Source organism: Trachemys scripta, chromosome 15 (assembly GCF_013100865.1).
Source record: "Trachemys scripta elegans isolate TJP31775 chromosome 15, CAS_Tse_1.0, whole genome shotgun sequence".
Taxonomy (NCBI): Eukaryota; Metazoa; Chordata; order Testudines; family Emydidae; genus Trachemys; species Trachemys scripta.
In genome coordinates, this window is record NC_048312.1 from 19892415 (window position 1) to 19912286 (window position 19872).

The window sequence follows — 19872 nt, forward strand, 5'->3', positions numbered from 1 at the left end:
GCTCATTAGCCTTCATAAAACAGGAACTCACCTTGGCTAGCTTAGCTTGGAGTCCCATCCTAGCCCCAGTCACTCTTGACACTGGATAACAGAAGGGCGCTCGCTTTCTTTGAGAAATCAAGCCTTCTGATTTTGAACTGGACTGTTTTGGTTTTTGTGAGATAAGAGTTCTGGTGGATCTCTCGCCTACGGTGACTTCCACAACCTCTCTGGCTTCACAGTACATGGAAAAATGCAAGCTTTACCTGGTAGGTGACTCTTCCATGTCTTAGTGTGTGGGGTGGATCTAAAATTGTGGTAGAGATGGGCTACGTTTTTTTAAAAATTGGGAGGTAGAAGTGTTACTCACTGGGTCATCAGCATTTGTGGGTAACATTGGGTTTTCTAAACCATCCCACAGGAGCAGAGGACAAACTGAGGTTATGTCTGCTCTCTGTGGATAATTTGAGATCTCCTGTCACTTTTTGTAAGACTAGTAGGGGTTTGCTTCAATGTCTTTGCCCAAAATTCCCCAGTCACCATTAACTTGTACAATGTGAGCATATGCAGAAGGTTGCTGATGCTGTGTGTCCGGTTTGTGAAGCACCTTGGGTTCCTTTGGGATGTAAGGCCCAATAGGAATCTAAAATAGTTGTATATTATGTTGTTAAGGGGATAAAGACATTTCTGATCTGTATTACACAGTCAGCTTGATTTTGGGTTTTCTCTGCCTTCCAAGGATGAAAGCACCAGGCAGGCATATGTCACGGTCTCCATAAGCTTTCATTCCCTGGGGGGCAACATGTGTCTTGTATTGATTGCCAAGGATTTTTATTTACATACTTTTTTTATTTCTGTTCCTCAGTCCTTTTTAACAACACCCTGTAAAATCTCTCTAATTGTGATGTGAACAGATTGTGTGTAAGGGCAGGTCAGCACTGGGAGAACAAGGGCCAGATTCTGATCTCAGTTACACTAGTGTCAATCCAGAGAGAACTCCATTCAGTGATGTAACTGACACCTGAATCTAGACCTAAGGTTCTGCACTTTGGAGGAGGGCTGCAGATCATTTATCCCTTTGGTGTACGCATTTAATGTACATGTTTCAAACGGCTAGCTATCCTCTGCTTCCTTTCCCCGCCCCCACACTGTGCTGATTCATTTGGAAAAGCTTAGGTAGATATGTGACTCAAATAATTTTCATCTCAACCATAGCTGTTTAAAAAAAATCTGTATTAAAATTAATATAGGAGTATAATAGTGATTTCTGCTACATCTAGCAGGACTTTGACTTTACAGACATCGGACGTACAATGAAGGGAATAGTCAATAGTCTATCTTATGCCATTGTATCTATCGAAGGGTTCCAGTTTTTTAAAAATATATTATTTTCTCATCTAATGGTTTGTATCACACAGCACTGGAAATCAGAAACAGTCCTGATGGCCAGTGAGAAATAAAGCCATAGTACTTATGAAACACCCAATGTGGGAATGGATAAGCAGTGATGAACCTTCCAGTCTCCCGAGGTTAATGCCAAAAGCATTGCAATTCCAGGAAACTGAGAGTTCTCCCACTTAACAAATGGGATGTTTCTATTGTCATTTACAAGCCTGGGAGCCTTTTGGGGCGGGGGGTCAGAATTATTGGCAAGATTTCTTTCCCAGATAAAAGAACAAGGAGGAGTACTTGTGGCACCTTAGAGACTAGCCAAATTATTTAAGCATAATGCATATAATATGCATTATGCTTAAATAAATTGGCTAGTCTCTAAGGTGCCACAAGTACTCCTCGTTCTTTTTGCTGATACAGACTAACACAGCTACCACTCTGAAACCTTTCCCAGATAGCGTCACTGGAGAAGAAATCCTTCTGTACAGTAGATACCAAATGACAGTTAGACTCCCGCGCTGGTTATGTAACAGCAACAAATGCAAATGGAATTGAAACTGATTTTAGTGAAGATGGTAGACTTACCCTGTGTCTTACTGGAGATTTTCAGTGCACACCGACCCTGTCCTATACATCTCACAGGAAACACCACAAACCTTCCAGTAGCTCAGCACTGTGGCGTGTTTAGGGGATTCACTGAAGACGGCTAGATTACTTTCTGGGACGCTTCTCTAGAATCTTCCATCCACGAATCTCAAAGCACTTTACAAATATAAACTAAGCGTCCCCCCACGAGACAGGAACATATTATTTTCAACAGTTTGCAGGTTGCAAAACTGAGGCTGACAGGTTTAGTGACTTGCCCATGTTCTCAGAGGAAGACTACAGCAGATCAGGGTATAGATCTGAGACCTCCTGGTTCCCAGTGCCCTGCTTCACTCACAAGACCACGCGCTTCCTCTCCAATTCTGTCTTGGCACAGAGACAAATATACCTTTAAAATGTGTAGTGCACAGTGTTATCACTGTGTAATGTTAATAGCAACCAATACCTTTAAAATTATGTTTGAAAGCCTAAAATTCCTGAAAACAAATGTTAAACTATAACTATTCAAATAAACCCTAAAATCAAATCCAGGCCCTAAGTTTTCACCTAATAAAAAGGAAACACAAATGTGAGAACTCCATTGAATGACAGACTGGAAACCTATGATTAAAAATCAATTGAAATAATGAACCTAAAATCTTTAGAAAGTTTCTTTTTAAGGTTATGAGCTGAGCTGGTCCCATATGGGCCTTGCACTTGCTCCAGTGGCATCTGAACAGTGTGTGTCAAACCTTTCTGCAAGATGGTTCCATTCCAATATCAAGGCATGGTCAGAAAGGAAATAAATGTTTGCACTATACGCTGATTAGAGCTGGGCAAAAACATGGTGGCTTTGGTTTTACAAAATCAAACTGGAGACTAGATCCTGCAAATAGCTCTGCTTCAACAAACCCCTGTGCTTGTGTGGAGCCCCATTGAACTAATTGGGTCACTATGTGGAGCCATCAGTAGGATCTGTTGTGATTCAGATCCAGATCCAAGCATAGATCCACCTTGTCTCTGAAACTCCTGCCCCTTTCGGGTATCTCAAGTTTGGGCACCCAAAAATTGAGACACCAAAATAATTTTTTACCTTTTAAAAGCTTTGCCCCAGTGCTGATGATAAATATGGCTATGCTGCAGTTTTCTACAGTATTTCACTCGTTATGGGTTCATTCCTATGGAGTCTGATTCTGAGATCTGTATTTGGTTTTTAATTCAGTACTTATTGAGGCAAAACTCCCACTGAGTTTAATTCCCATTGACTTCACCATATGTCTTGCATGAGTAAGGACTTCCCGAATTTTTCCCAGTATCTCATTTGCTGGGCTTGAATTTGTTTACAAAAATGCTAATTGTAGAATACAGTTGGGGGAAGGAATGAATATTACCTATCCTATCTAATCTATCAATTCAATCAAATCTGTTTGCATGTATCTGTTTCTGGACAGTGGCTTGTTGAAAATCAGCCCAATTTTATTGTAATTCCTTTTAATATGTGCTCTGAACTGAACAACAAAATGCACAATCTCATTGCAGCTTTCATGTCTCTGCTAGAGGATATGAGAAAAGCCTTAGTAAGAAGATGTTAACAGGCTAATGTTAGTGAGCCAATTAGGTGTCACTTCTTAGCCAGTTCATTAATGTTGGATCAAAGCAGGAAAAGTCTAAGGGTGGAGGGTCTTTTTTTTTTTTTTTTTTTTTTTCAACACCTAAAGGCCTTTGCAAACTGACAGAATTGTGTTTAGATGGTGTTTGCATCCTAATCTTGTGGAAACAACCTGTTTGGTTTGCACTGGGCTTCTTGCATGGAAAGTTGTATCCTGAAAAGGGTCTGCTTTCCCTGGAAATAATTGGCTACTTTCCATGTGTATTTGTTTAAAGATGTTACTCAGGAAAGTTGTAATGAGGTGACAAATTCCCTTGTTTCTATATAGGACCTGATGCAGGCTGAGACAATCCCCTGTTAAAATAAATGGCTGTGGATGGCTGATAATGTATCACTCTCTGTTAAGCAAAAGTGAACCTGCTTTTGTTAACCTGATGACAGCATTGCTGTTCTGAATACTTTCAAATGAAGAGTCACATATATTTGATTAATACCAATATTATCATAAGACCATGGGCTAAACCCTGATGCACCAGAAACCAATGGGGGTTTTGCCACTAACTTCAGTGTGATCAGGTTTCAGACCTAGGAATGGAATTGGGTTTGGGTCCGGACTTCACTGGATAGCATTAGTGAGCCTGTCTACAGTGTGACACTCTTTCCTTAACCTGTGTATTATATAATTTTAACAGTAGCTTTAATACAATTTATAACTACTGTGGTGGGGAATCACATTTCACCACAGTAGCCTTTGACCTGACTAAAATGAGTTTTGGTCTTATAGCGTAAAGGGGCTGAATCATGTTTTAACTGTTTCCAAACGGTGCTACAGCCTTGTACTTAGGGTTGTTACACAGTTCAGGAGCAAAGTTTAAAACACAGTTGAATTTGCTATACTCTGCAAGACCAAAACATACCCTAACAATATTGGGCACTATTGTGTCATTATCAGGTCCCTCAGAACAACAGGAATTACAGTGTATGTCGGACCAGTATGGGGAAAACATCCCCAAATAAAACAAGGTTATGGTGAAAAATTAAAGCAGTAAAATTTAATTTCATGACAGGCAAGTGAGCTTTCTTTTCCCACAGTCTACAAATACAAATGGGCAAAACATTGCTTCATCCAAAAACTAGCCATGAGGTACATATAATTTAGAAGGTAAACTAGCACTTCTGCAAAGAGCAAAAAGACATTTCACATCCCAAAGTTACTTTACGTGGGAACCGTCAGGTCCAGACATGCTCTCCCAGGTGTTCGGGCTGAAATATAGGAAGGGGAAAAGCAACTAACTTTTTGTCTCTTTGAAAATATGAGTTGTGCCATACCTTCCCAAAAGTGTCTGCATGAGTTGAGATCTCTATAAAAATTTTCAAAGGGAATCACTCAGTGATCTCTTTGCTTCTTGCCTATTTGACTGCTTCTCAGTCTGTGTGAAGTCCCATATCTCTGGCTTTCTTGTCACACACCTGAATTTAGAACTTTCTGTAAGAATAGGACCCCATCTATGGTACAGATGCCTGCTCAGAAGTCCATAGGGCTTAGGAACATAATTAATCCCTGACTGCACTATAAAATGGAGTCATATTGCGAATGACTCTCCTGGCATGGTTGTAGTTGTATTCCACATGGGACCATTCCTCCACCCTCTTAACAGAGTTCCTAGCCCTAGCAAATACATTTCAAAATGGCCTTCCATTTTTGAAAAACCCCCCATGGTCTAGCTCCACCCTCCCTCTCTGATCTCTTGTCTATCTACCAACTTCATTCCTCAGGTTTGGCTCTTTTATCGTTTTTTCCACTGTCCTCTGGGATTGCTTATGTCACTTGTGCTGCCCTGTCTATCCAGCATTCTCTCCCCTTCCCCTCCATGCCACTTAAAATCTTCCCATTTTTCTTAGCTTTCAATTTACTCTTTCTATATAAAATGTTTTGTGTGACCGTGATTACATAAGAACATTGGTAGAGAGAAATGTACAGCATCATGGATCCCCATCTGAGTACTGAATGGAACAAGTAAACTTAGCATGATGTACGGCAGGGCTAGTCAATTATTTCTTGTCAAGGTCCAAATTTCTTGGTCAAGGTATTGTCAAGGTCCAGACTCTAGAGAAACATTTTTCACACCGCAATAACAATAAAGATAAGAATAAGTAAATACAAATATTTTGCAGTCCGTTCAATAGCATCTGGCGGTCCGGCTTTGGTCCGCGGTTTGCCAATTGACTACCACTGATGTATGGAGCCTAAATCTCTACCAACAAGGATATTGCCTCCCGAAAAACATCTGCAACAGGCAGCCTGTCTGTTTACTGAGCCAGGATAGCCAAAGGTCTTTGCAGGCAAGTTACCTCATTATAGCCAGTTGTGACTACACACCACACAAAGACTCCACAGTTGTCATTGGGAATAAACTGGGGATCTACAGCACCAAAAACATAGGTTTCTACAGTCTGAACTAAATGAAAGCTCCATAAGCTGTGAGATAGTAGTGGGTTGAATTGTTCTGGGAGGCCAGTCACTAAGTGGAGTGGTGACCACATACACTGGACTAGTCTAGTACATCAGCATGTGAAACTCTACAACTGGATATGTTCAGGCACTGACATTGAGAGGAACTGGTATTGATGCTGATTCCCAGTGCTTTGTCTCCTGAAGCATTATGGTGCTATTTCATGTTGACTTTCCTCCTCACTGTCTGAGGGATCCCTCTCTTTACTCTCTCCTGGTAGATGTGAAAGCTCAGTGTGATGCACTTCCTTCCTCCAGCCTGGAGCCTTACCCTCAGAGCTCCATTGTGGTTACCCTAGAAGACATGGACCTCTGGATGCAGTTTCATCAAGTAGGAACTGAGATGATCATCACCAAGTCTGGCAGGTAAGGAAGGCAAGAAAGCAGTGTATGCCCTCTCCCTGCAAGCTGCATTCCAGAGCTTTCCTAAGAGGTCACTTTTGGAAAGGCCACTCTTAGGCTAGTCTTTAAGCCAATTATATTGTTACCCTTCTCCTCCCCTTCCTTGCAGAACAAGTGCAGCATCAAGGTTTACTGAAGGCTCATAAACTCTGAATTAGGAATATCACCCAGGTCACTTAGTGTCTGGTGCCAGTGCTTAATTTTTTAATGAAAGAGGTGCCCGGGCTCAAGCAATTAGGTGCTGGGGCTCCGGCCCTGAAGGGGTTAAAGCAGCCCTGGAGAGGGCTGCAGCTGGGAAAAGGTAGGCTGATGGGGAAAGCAGCCACAGCTGTGGCCAGCTTAATCAAGGCCCAGCTGGCCCTTATAAGAGGGCAGTGGGACAGAAGCTAAAACACACATTCTCTCTAGCTTCCTGAGAGAGAAGGACCTGGCTGCCTAGTAGCTGAAAAGGGTACTTGAGGTGGAGCAGTGCTGGGGCGGAGCAGAGGGAGCTGGGGCGCTCCAGACTAGTAAAACCCGAGGCTGCAGGCCTTACTAAGAAGGCCAAAAAGGTACTGGGGCTGCAGGGAGGCAGCCCAGAGACAGGCAAAGGCAGCAGGTCCTAACCCCCCGTGCCGATGATGCGTGGTATACAGTCTGCCCCAGTGAGCGGGGGCTAGATGGAGACTGGCAGTAGCCACTGAGGCAAGGTGGGGATAGAGGGTTGGGGTTCCCCTGGGTAGGGAGACCCAGAGCGAGGGGGTACTGTGGTGGGCAGAACCCCTGGGTAAAAGGCACCAGGGTCTGGGAGTGACACGGGGCCAGCGGCAGGCAAGACACCGGCCTGCAGAGGGCACTCCGGGCTGGAAAGAGCTAATTCCTGAGACGGCCAGCAGGAGGCGCTGCGCCAGTGAGTCATCAGTCCTCTACAGGCTCAAGCAATTTTTTATTTTTGTAACTAATGTGACAAGCCCAGAGATGCTGGGGGTATGAACTGCCAAGCCTAGAGGTGTCAGGCTCAGCCCTGGCACAATTTAAGCACCGCCTGGTACCCTGAAAAACCCATTCGGTAGCTCCTGCATGTAGTAGTTTGTATCCCCTCCCCATTGCTGTGAAGCTGGCACACAAGGATTGAGTATTAGAGCACATTTGCCTCATGAGCACATATTGATGCTGCATTGTAGGCAAGTCCTTTGAATATAAAAGACAAAAAGCTAGTCTAGGGCACATTGATAGACTAAATACTTGGGATGTTCTTGATGGCCAACTTGGGGACTTGGTACTCAAGATGGATGCTGCAAAGGAGAATGAGAGCTGAATGTACGGCATTCGTTCTGTCTGTGAACAAGGCAAGGAAAAGACAGGATCTGGGGCCCAGGCTGCTCTTAAATTGAAATCCTGCATGCCCTGGAGTGCATGATATATTCTGGATCTTACAGCTAGAGTATGTGGAATTTTAATTCATTGTGCAAGATAAAGCAAGCAGAGAGGGTGCCAGAGCCTCTGAGACCTGACACAGGATCTTCAGTGGGTAGGGAGAGCTGGGAGACAAGTCCTCGCAGCGTAGGGGCTAAAGACTCTTTCAGGGTCATAAGGAGGAATGGAGGTGGTGGGGACTTGCTAGGAGAGAGCTCAATAGATTGTCAAATGGGTGCCACCTACACAGAACTGTTTCTAAGCTGTTTTCCATCTCTGATACAGTTGCACCAGGGCTAGAAACAGTGTAAGCCTGAAACCTGGGCTACACTAACTTTTTCTTAAATTTCCTACTGCTGCATTATGGGGGTTGTAACAGTAGGAGTACTGGAATAGACAGGCCACCTGCAACTGCTGGCCTTTTAACCACTGTGTCATCTAGACGTACTCTGAGCTGGATTAAGCAATAGGCTGGTGTAAATGCTCACTGCTGGTCTACACTAGTGCTGCTCTCACCAGCAGTTTACCTGAAGAGAGCAAACAAGACCTAATACCTGATTGGGCCATTAAAGAAAACCCAATACTTTTTATAATGTAGATTTTATTTATTTTTCAGACGAATGTTTCCGCAGTGCAAAATCAAAGTCTCTGGCTTGATCCCTTATGCTAAGTACCTCATGCTGGTGGATTTTGTGCCGATGGACAACTTCAGGTACAAGGTAAATACTTCTTTTAAAAGTTATTCTGTCTGCCCTTTCTGCTTAGTGAAATAAACCCCTCTGCAGAGAGTCAGTGTAAAGCCAGGTACCATTGAAGCCACCATGCATCTTAAATGGGACTTGTGTCCTGGCCCCCTGCACAAGGTGAATCCATCTGTATGCTCCAGGCACTAGTTGCTCACCAGCCCGGGTTAGGAAGAAATGCCCCTCAGAGCTCTGCACATCAGATGCTCTCTAGGATTTATGCCTTTTTTTGAATCAGCCACCATTTGCCAGCACTGCAGCTAGATTCAGCTAGCCGCTAGAAAAATAACTTTTACTTTTTAATTTGTAAACTGTGCAAATTTGGTTTTGAATCACAGACACAATAACCGTGCAGCCATTAGTTACTTAATGTTTGCAAAGTGCTTTGAAGGCAGTAGAGAGAGAGAGCGAGCAAACTGGGGCCTGAACTTGGACACTGACATGGGAGCATTATAGAGTGACTCTGTGACAGCCGTCAGTCACGCTCCACTGTCTGGCAAGGTTACCTGTGTCAGAGATCTCCACAGCAGTGGTCCCCGAACTGTGGAGTGCACCCCCCTCGGAGGCATGGAGGAACATTCAGTGGGCACAGGACAAGGGAGGGGGGCAGGGAGGGAGGCCACCCAGCCCCACTCCACCCCAGCTGCAGCCCTCTGTTCAGGCCCCAGCTGCAGTCACAGCTCTGCTCTGCCCACAGCCTAGCTTAGCTCTCATTCCCTTTCTGCCTCCAGCCCAAGCTCCTCTGCTGAGGAAGCCTTGGCTGTGCAGTAATGGAGGTGGGATGTGGACTAGGGTGACCAGATGTCCCAATTTTATAGGGATAGTCCCAATATTTGGGGCTTTTTTTTTTATATGGGCTCCTATTTACCCCCCACCCTCGTCCAGATTTTTCACACTTGCAGTCTGGTCATCTTAATGCAGACAGATTCCATTACTGGTAAGGGGTGGGGGTGACAGGAAAAGTTTGGGCACCACTGCTCCACAGCCTTAGGCAGCAAAGCAAAGGCGCTGAAGTCACGGTTGCTTTGATATGGAATTTCCTGCTTTGCCTTCCTCAGTGGAATAAGGATCAGTGGGAAGTTGCTGGAAAGGCAGAGCCACAGCTCCCCTGTCGTACATACATACATCCAGATTCTCCAGCTCCTGGCAGCCACTGGATGAAAGAACCTGTCTCCTTCCAAAAGCTGAAGCTCACCAACAATACCCTGGATCAACACGGGCACGTAAGATGAGAGCTGGGTTTGTCTCTGCTCCCTGGAACTTGTTATCTAGGAATTTGTGGGAAGGAGGATTCGGTTGCAAATCGAATGTCGGTGTCATGAGAAATTAAATGATTGGGAAACTTCCGGGAAACTTTGTTACAAATGGGAAATGTGCAGTCTGTGGGAGGGTTCATGCTGCAGGGCTGTGGTATCTGTAGGCAGTACAGAGTCTTCAGCCTACTGACTACAGCCCCATAGGTTTGGTGGCTCTTGATGACTTTGGACTCAGCATTGGCTCAGGATATGTTAGCAGGTCTAAGTGGAGGAAGGCTAAAACTTCTTTCCTTCCACACTGTGTTACCCCCACTGCAAGGCCACTAGGTTTACTGCCCTAGTCATGCAACTAGAAGATGGAGGCACCGTACTCAGAATGTGCAATATTCCTCCTTTCACCAGCTTCCAGAGATGGGCTCAGTATATGCTGCCACTCCTGGAATATGTGGGGAGACCCCAATTCCTGGGTCCCCTCAGAAAACACCCATGACTAAAGACAGATGGCGCTTGAATGATCACAGAGAAGAGGTGGTCACTCTTGAGGGGTGGTTGGCAACTACAGAATATGGGAATAGCAAGCCTACTGAGCCAAGCTGCGAATGGAATTCTTCCTTTCTCCCTCTCCACCAGATCATCCTTCACTCCATGCACCGCTACAAGCCTCGCTTCCACGTCGTCCAGGCAGACGACCTGTTCAGTGCCCGCTGGAGCATCTTCCAGATGTTCAGCTTCCCTGAGACTGTCTTCACCTCTGTCACTGCCTACCAGAATGAGCAGGTAGAGTGTATGAGATCAGCCTTCCACTCCCTCGGAAATACCCTGTCCCTAACACCTAGGGTGACCAGACAGTGTGTGTGGGGGGAAATAGGCACCTATATAAGACAAAGACCCAAATATCGGGACTGTCCCTATAAAATCAGGACATCTGGTCACCCTACTAACACCAGAACCTGCTCCCATGGGAAAAGATCCTCCACTGCCCATTTGTGGCCCACAAAGGGCCTCTCCCCTCCTCTTCCTCTGCAGATAACACTACACGGCCCTCCCACTAGTGCAGGTGGAATTCTCCCCTATATGGGCAATATATGAATCACCTCCCCTCTTCCCTTTGAATGGAACAGGAGTACCCCTTTCCCCATGTGGGGAATACAGATGTACTTCCCTCTTCCCTTGCCTGTGAGCGTGACACCTATAACCTTCTCCATGCCCACATCTGGGACAGCACAAGTATCCCTGTCACCCCTTGTCACCCGTGCACCTCCCGTAGAGAAGTCTCTATCAGCTGGAGATGGAGGGACATTTCACCAGCAATCTGTGTACAGTATTGCGTGGGTCTGTAGCGCTGATGTTTCAGTGCCTTGCAGACTCTGAATTTATTGTATCTGACGACTTAAAGTGAGGCATTTATTGCTGCTGAAATTGAATTTGAAATTGAAATTAAATTGTAAATTAATGTAGAGAGAAAAGATAAACCAGTGGTTAGAGCACTCATCTGGCACCTGGGAGACCCAGATTCAGTTGCCTGCTCTGCCACAGACTTTCTGCATGAACTTGCCCAAGTCACTTATTCTCTCCGCACCTGAGTTCCCTTTCTGTTAAGCAGGCTGTTGTGAGGATAAATGCAGTAAAGCTGTGAGGCGCTCAGATGGAGACCACAGGATAGACATTTATCCATAGAGCAGTTGTTAGTGCCAGGGATCTTGCTTCAGAGTGGTATAAGCCAAACATGGCAGCATGGGCAGCTGCTCATTCTAATACTGGATCTCATGTCTCTACTTGTAGATCACAAAACTCAAGATTGACAACAACCCATTTGCTAAGGGATTCCGGGAACATGGGAAGAACACTCGAAGGTAGAAACTCTCCTGACCGAATAGAGCAGTGTCTCTCAAACTTTTGTACTGATGACCTGTTTCACAAAAGCAAGCCTCTAAGTGAGACGACCCCCCCCACACACACCTTTATAAATTAAAAACACATTTTTTAAATATTTAACACTATTATAAATGGTGGCGGTGGAGGCTGACAGCTTGCGACCCCCCAAGTAATAATCTCACGACCCCCTGAGGGGTCACAACCCCCAGTTTGAGAACACTTGAAATAGAGAATCTGCTGTAGATCGCTGTCCCTGTTTGGTGTCAGCTTAATTCTAAGATCCAGGTTCCTTCCATCCTCCTCCTTCCCCCCATTTACTGTGAAGAGGAAGTTGGATGCCACCCCCAGGGAGAACTTCTGTCAGGCCTGAGGGCAGTGCATGAGATAACAGGAAAACTTAAGAGCAAATGAAAGCAAATAGAAGAGAGGGGTGAAACTATGGATGTTTAGAATTAAAACTTTTCATGAAAATATTTGCAATTTTTTTCATGCCTGGAAAATGCCTTGAGTTTTGGAGAAAGGGTCAAAACTGATTTTCATCCAAAGAATATTTTGAAAATTTCAAGATTGTTTTTCACCTAATAGGACCATTTTTGAGTTAAATTGGGTCCTTGTTCCCTCAGAAATGGTCCCACTTTCAAACAAGCACCACAACATTTTATGGTATGTATGTATGATGTTGGACCGTTTTCACAAAATCATTGTTCAAACTTCCAACGCTGAGGTTTTCCAATGTCATGGAGCATTTTGTAAAACTTATATAATCCATTCACTGATTAGTTCTAGTGCCTGATGGGGTAATTCAGTCTTTCTCCCTGATCCCTATTCTCTAGTGGCAACCAGCATAACTAATTGCATCTCACTGGACATGTACATTCCCAAGAAGTCAACCCTACTGTTGTGTTGGTGCTCTGCCAGCCAATGTGCAGCTTCAAAAACATGTGAGACATCAACCCCTACCCTCTCTTTTTGCAGATGTTGACGGGTACTTGGCCTTTCTGCTTCCCCCAACACAATAGGATTTGTGTCTGCTCCAGAGTCCCCAGCACAGGCTCCTGGGTAGGAAGGTTGCGTATGAACTGCCTCCAGACATTGTTCTTTTTGCAGGGAAGGGCGAGTCAAAGGCCAGAAACTTAGTCCAGCCAAAGGCCAGAAGAGGAAGCTGCCAGAAGAAACAGAATCTGGTGCTGAGGAATCTGGTAATATTGGCAACAACCAACCTGGAGAGGCGCTCACCAGCAGGGATCATGCCATGGGGGAGGAAAAAAGGCATTAACACAGCTCTGCTAAAGCTTCTTTCTGCACAGGGCCATGTTTGTCAGCAGGCCTGTGAATCCTGGGCCTCAAGGGCAGGGATTTTAGAGGATACTGCAGATCTTTTTGAGTAGAAAAGAAAAGGAATGTTACACCTGAATTCTCACACCTTAATTCATGAGCAAAGGGTCAGGAATATGTGGTAGTTGGGGGTATAGCCTGAAATAAGGGTCAAGTACATAGTGACAGCTGGGATGTGGGGTTCTGGGCATCAAGGGAGAACCAGTGGAGCAGCATGGGAGAGGTAAGTGAGGAATGAGGCAGGTGGATGGGTGGTGGAGGCAGGAGCAGCAAAGGGGACTGGACAGTAGAGGTTGCGGGATTGCCAGTGGGTGTAAGGAGGAGGGCAGCATGCTGACTGATGGCAGGGAGGGAGAGAAAAGCTGTCCCTGGCACTGGGAAGGACAAAAGGTGGGCTGCAGAACCAACTAAATTGGCTTTTTGATCTGAGCAATTTCTGACATGCCACTTCAGGGTTAAGACTCAGGACGGGCACATAAAATTGTAGTCTGTTGGGTTGATCTGGCCCTTCATTAACTGCCACAAAATGGGGCAGGCGATGTATAGCAGGAAGACCAGACCCCCATTCGAAGGAGGAATCTTTATACTCCTGTGGGAAAGAATTGGAGCATCTAGCATACAGCAGGGGGAGTCCCTGTTAGGATTCGTATGCTGCTGTTTACAAGTTGCTTTTCAGAGAGAAATATGTAAGAATACATTTGTAATACACAATAACTACCTTCTTCCACTCTAGTCAGTTGCAGAAGAGTTTCCCATGGGATGTGGAGAAAGCCCCATTGCTGGAAACCTTTACAACTAGACTAGACAATGGGCTAGAAAATGTCCTGTAGGGAACAACCTGGCATTGGCAGGGAGATGGACACTGTCACAGGGTGACACTGGCCTTGCAAGAGGAAAGAGGCCAGTGCACCTGTGACTGGTCAACTGACTCCCGGTTGGCCTTAAAAGAGGGCATCTGGGTCCTGAAGTGAGGAGATTGGTGGGTGAGAGCTATCCGAGACCTGGAGAGCACAGTCAGATACAGGAGAGGCGGGTTAGAGCTGCCTGAGGCAGAGGCGCCAACTCCGTGGGTGCTCTGGGGCTGGAGCACCCATGGGGAAAAATTAGTGCGTGCTCTGCATCCACCTGCAGCCGAGCTTCCCTCACCCCCCCACCCACCTCTTCCTCCCCTGAGTGCACCGTGTCCCCGTTCCTCCGCCTACCTCCCAGCACTTCCCAACCGGCTGCTGCCAAACAGCTGTTTGGCAGCGTTAGCATGTTCCGGGATGGAAGGGGGAGGAGCGGGAATTCGGGCGCACTCAGGGGAGGAGGCGGGTTCGGGGCGGGGATTTGTGGAAAGAATTAGAATAGGGGCAGGGAGGGGGTGGAGTTGGGGCGGGGACTTTGGGGAAGGGGTTGGAATGGGGGCGGGGCAGAGGTGGGAAGAGGAAGGGGTGGAGTGGGGGTGAGGCCTGGGGCAGAGGGGGGTCAAGCACCCACGGGAAGGAGGGGAAGTCAGCTCCTATGAAGGCTCAGACAGAGACACAAGCACTGGCAAGAGTTGCTTGGGACAGAGCTAGAGGAGCCCTGGGGGAGAGCGCTGAGTTGTGAGGAGAACTGGAACAGAACTGCTGGGAACCCCTGACGAGCGGAAGGCTTGGACAATGGCCCCTAGACAAAAGGGGAAGCTCCAGCTTGGTCAGGGGAGGCCAAACCTGGGACTATGAGGGGACATGTCCTGAGCAAGGGTAGGACTCACAGGCAAGGAGGCCTGGGGAGTGGGAATGCTGCAGGGAGCCCTTGGCATGAGGACGCCCATAACAAGGGGTTGGTCCTGGAGAGACCTTTTCTAAACAGGAGAAGGCGAGTGGAGCTGTGAGGAGCTCACTTGAAGGAGACCTGACTTGGGGGCTGTGGTAGATTCAGGCGTCTGGTTGCTCTCAGGTGGATGGCCTTGAGAGCGGTGCCCTGTGTCAGGGGCAGAAGGAACTGGGAACACAGTGCTACTGTTGACTCTTGGGTGAGGGACCTGGAGCTGCGTTTCCTGAAGAGGGGAATGGGAAAATGGTTCCACCTTTATATCTTTACTGCGGGTTTGGTGAGAATGGTCTTACTGCAAGGTTTGGGGGGAACTCATGCACTGGTGTACAGGAATAAATTATGCACAGAAGCAGGCTTTGAACTGGACTCTGAGGGTCTGTGTTCTTTTCATGGGCAAACAGAAGGAGAAACTGAGGCTGTTGGGCATATTGTGCTGCAGCCAGCCTCAGGAGGGCATCTGGAGCAAGGGTCTTCCTATGCCAGACACAATGACTTAAAACAGGGCTGCTCGAAATTTTCATAGTGTGGACCATATTGTAGAGATTGTCTGGTAAACCCCTCCCCTCCCACTTATGATTGCACAAGCCACGTCCCCTCCCACTGATGATCTAATAACACTGCTATGGCAGCTACAGCTGTTGGAAGAGGGATATTAGGGAAATATGTAGTGTCTTTTTAGCTGTCTTTTAGTGCAGTTTAGAGAGGAGGAGGAGCCAGCCCAAACACCATCTGACCAGCAACAGTTTGGGAGACTCTGACCCCTTATAGATTTCCAGCTGAATCCCTAGTCTGTCAGTCACGGTCTCCAGAATCTCTCACTGAGAACGAGAGAGAGATTAGAAAAACACTCGCCCTTTGTTTCTAATTAATGGAATGTAAGAAGATTCCTGCTAATTATTAGACATTTTAGACTATTTACATAAACGCCTTAACCTTCCAACCTCCTGTTCTGTCTGTGGGGGACCTCCGCCTGCATCTAACTGAAACCCACCATTGCTGAGCTCTGGTTTCTCTCTTTCCCCCCCTCCCACCCTCTCCTTTTTTCTCTTTATTTCCCGTTTGAGTCAGATTTTGTGAAGGATGAGAACGTGGAGGTGAAAGAAGAGAGTAATTCCATTCCTGTCAGCAGCGGGTACCCCTTCTGGGTCTCCGAGCAGAACAGCAGCCACTCAATCCCTGCAGCGTCACCAGCACCAGCAGACCAAAGAGAGGCAACTGCCAGAGAGCAGCAAGTGCCAACACCTTCCTCCTACCAGACATATAGGTGAGTCTCAACTCCCAGCTGTTTATGTGTAGTGAGCAGGGTCCGGGTCCTCCCCATACTTACTGGAAAGGACTGGCATGTCCCTTTTGCAGCCTGACTCCTTATGGGATATTTATCCATGAGAGAGACCCAGTGCATCCTGTTAGAGAGAGGTAGGGGCAGGAGTGACAGGAAGAGGGCACAGGGATGGAGGGAGGTAGATAAGCAGGAGGGCAGATACAGAGACAAATAAGTTTAAGAAGTGCACTAGTTTCAGAAGGCTAGCTGACGTTTAAAACTGCCACGTGTTGTTGGCTTCCCCCACTTCCCTGGATCAAGCTTTGAACCACAAACAGTGTTGGTTAATTCAAGAATGTTATGCCGTGGTAGGTTTGACTCCTTCCTCTTCTCTCCACCTTTTGGACTCAGGTTCCACGACAATGGGGATACACAGCAGGCGCCCACTCGTGACATCCTCGCTTTAAATGAATTCCGGGCCAGATCCCACCGAGTGGATATAGCCACGGTGCCCGAACAAGATTCCAAACAGCTGTCAGAAGGTTTCACCAACCTGCCTACACTCCACCCTCCACCACCTCCTCCACAGGACTATACTGGGGTGGTCAACATGGCTGTAGACTCTGCTGGGAAACCAGGGACCCGAGGTCCAATGTACAATCCATATGGCACCGAGCAAGGCCTAGGCCAATGGATGGTACCTTCCCACAGCCAGTACAGGGCAATGAGCTATTCTCCCTTCTCCACAGATTATAATACTCAAGGGGCTTCAGGGCATGCCCATGGGAGCATGGCAGACTGGAGCCAGTACCCTTTGTTCCCCTATGCCTGCTGGTGAAGGGGAGGATTCTTCCCAATGAAAGAACTCAAAGAACATTGTAAGGAAAACCACTTTAAAATTTGCTCTGGGATTGTCACCTTGTGGCCCTGCCTACAGTAGGCAAAGAGGTGTTGCAACAAATTGTAGGCTGGGACACGTTTAATCTCGCAACATCCGTACAACAACTTGTGCCCCCACTCAACAGCCGTCCCAGGCGTTTTTCAAGCACTGGTTGTACGCGTTGGTTGCAACTCCTGCATTAGTTCAGGTCTGTCTGAATCAATGTATTCTACAATGCTGTCTCCAAAGTGTGGCTGGGAAGTCACAAGCATTGCAGCTGCATTGGTTCAGCCAGCTTCTTAACTCTATCCTACAATGTATTTGTATCTTGCGTTTGGAAATTACCCAAAAGCCCCTGCTCCCAGAAGAATGCTAGCCAGGGGACATACGCCTAAGGTGTCACAGAATGTACCACAGGTGGACACACCAAAACAGTTCAGCCATAAGCATAGTGACTGTGTGGATGCAGACATCATTGTAAGGACATGCCAGACAACGAACCTGACAATGTCCCTGCAGTGGTTTCTTCAATTAGTGTAGACAACCCCATTAATTAACCGTAGAAAGTACAGCCACAGTCATGGCCCTTTCCCTAAAGCTGTGTAATGGAGAAGATGCAGCAATGTGTGTGCTCCTGAAGCAGAGTTGGAAGGGTCACACAGACAGATCCGAGTTCATTGCACACAAGAGAACAACTGCAAGTATCTGTGTTTGTCTCCATGTGTCATCACACCAGCTTCCTTAGTCTTACTCAGTTCACACCTGTTAACCCAATGTTTTCTCATTTTCCTTTTTGTTGCTATTTTCAGTTGAGCTGGTGGCATTTGGGAGATGCCCTGGGAATTCTTGGAAGGGCCTAATTGACCAAAACAGGGCCATGTATAGCAGAGCTCACTCTGTTACGCTGACTTCTGTCTTTGTGAGGGAAGGTGTTTTTCACTGTAAATCTCAAACGTCCCCCACCTTTGCTTCTCCCACAGCTCCAGAGAAGTGGCCTGTTCACTTGTAGTTACTGTCCTACTCCCTGTAATCTGTGAAACAGTCCTGACGAGGCACACGCTTTAACCAAGCTGTCTCTTCTCATTGGACATTTGCTTTTAGAAAAAATGTTCCAAATGTAAGTTGCCAGATGCGTTTATTGTTCTGAACAGTCGTTGCCCTGCTGTGGTTTCCAGGCTGTCCAACTATGTCATTGTGCTGCTGATGATTTGGAACCCGCTCTAGGAATGTACTCAGTGCAGTCGGGCAGGAGAGCAGCTGCCCTCCCTTACCTGTGGGGTCCCTTCCTCTGGAAGAGCTATTCCCTTACATTCGCAGCTGTAAATGGCTCATCACTTTGAATGAAGGTCCTTGCATTTCACTCTGGTTTTTATTTTCTTTATTTTGTTGAGTGGAGCAGCATCCTGATGTGCCCCAGTGCAGAACCACAATTGGATAGGAGTCCCGTTTGGGAGGGGCTCTCTGTTTCTCCTGTGGTGATAAACATGATCCTAGACTGACTGACGTTATTTAAGAGAATGTTTTCATGTAACACTTTAAATAAACTACAGTTTGGTATGTATCGGTCAGTGGGGAGTTGGGGTGTGTCATTTGGAGTGGGTACTGGATTTCACAAAGTTGAGTGTGTAGCGTGGTGTGTGTGCATGAAAGAGAGCGAGCATGGAGCAGGGGTGTTAGTTGTGAGTGGGTGTGTCTCTCATTCTGTGCCAGGGTTTGTATGTTTCCTTTAAGGTGTGGATGTTTTGGTGTGTGTGGTGTAAGTGTGTCACTGTCAGTGTGTGGGGGAGTCAGCATTGCGTGTCTGTAGTGTGGGGGTGTCAGGTTGTGTTCATTGCACATTATTAAAATTACTTTGAAAAAGTAATTATTGCAAATTACTGATAACTTAATCCATTAAACCCTCAGTTCCCAGGACTAATGACTTTCTCATATAATTAGTGCATTGCTGATTACCTTTGCATTGTGAGTGTGAGTTGCACAGAGATTGAGTGCCTCCTCTAAGCTCCACAGAGTGGATATGAGATAAGCAGCAACAGAAATGAGGGCTTAACTTTGCTGCAGCCACATACATACTGCTCCTTTAGATCCTTCTCTGCTCCAAATAGGGATTGGTACAGCACACACGTGCTAGGGTAAGTGGATCACTAAAAAAGGGGCAGGGTCTGGACCAAAAAAGTGCCTTGGTTTTATTTTTATCCTCCAAACTTCCCTATTTCACACCATCCTAGCACCAGCTGAGATGAAGGCCGGGTGAGATATAGACTGTCCTGCTTGGGTTGGAATAACTGATGCGAAGTAACCTCTAGCAATTAATTTGCCACCATCTTTTGAGACTTCAGACTTCTTGGGCGATCAAAATTACTGCAGGTTTCTGTTAGTTCCTTTGACTACCACAAAGAATGCAACAGAATTTAAATTGTGGAAGATTCCCCTGTTGCTCTCTCTCCCAGGAGACATTGGTCATATGGCTACCATGCTGACCGCCATTAAAACTGCACTGACAAGATGGCCTAGAAAAGTTACAGAAAAGAATCTACATGCCTTTCCTGTCAGTCTGCTAACTTCACCTCTTTGTCTCAGTCCCCCCTTCTGTGAAATGGGGATGATGTTTTTCTGCATTACAGGGGTGGTGGTAGAATTACTTTAATGTCTGAAAAGTGCTTTGAAGAGAAAGCTCTGAAGGTGAGTCAGAACACTTCACAAAGAGAACTGGGTAGCCCTGTTGCAAAGGAAAGGATTCCTGGGGATCTTTAGAAATAGGCTCATGGCAGTGGTTCATCAAGTTGTCAAAAATAGTTCTGCAAGGGCTGGCACCTGTGAAGGGCCTGTTGGTACAGCTGGTTAGTCA

At 46.4% G+C, this 19872-nt stretch overlaps 1 protein-coding gene across 1 annotated transcript; it reads left to right on the forward strand.

Moving 5' to 3' along the window:
- Positions 1–35: 35 nt before the first annotated feature.
- Positions 36–18592, forward strand: LOC117888169 (T-box-containing protein TBX6L). The gene is made up of 9 exons (XM_034791369.1): positions 36–248; positions 6299–6443; positions 8491–8593; positions 9676–9840; positions 10504–10650; positions 11656–11726; positions 12856–12947; positions 15952–16147; positions 16556–18592. Exons 1-9 carry the CDS (start codon positions 233–235, stop codon positions 16980–16982), a joined length of 1362 nt encoding a protein of 453 aa, XP_034647260.1. The 5' UTR covers positions 36–232; the 3' UTR covers positions 16983–18592.
- Positions 18593–19872: the final 1280 nt, after the last annotated feature.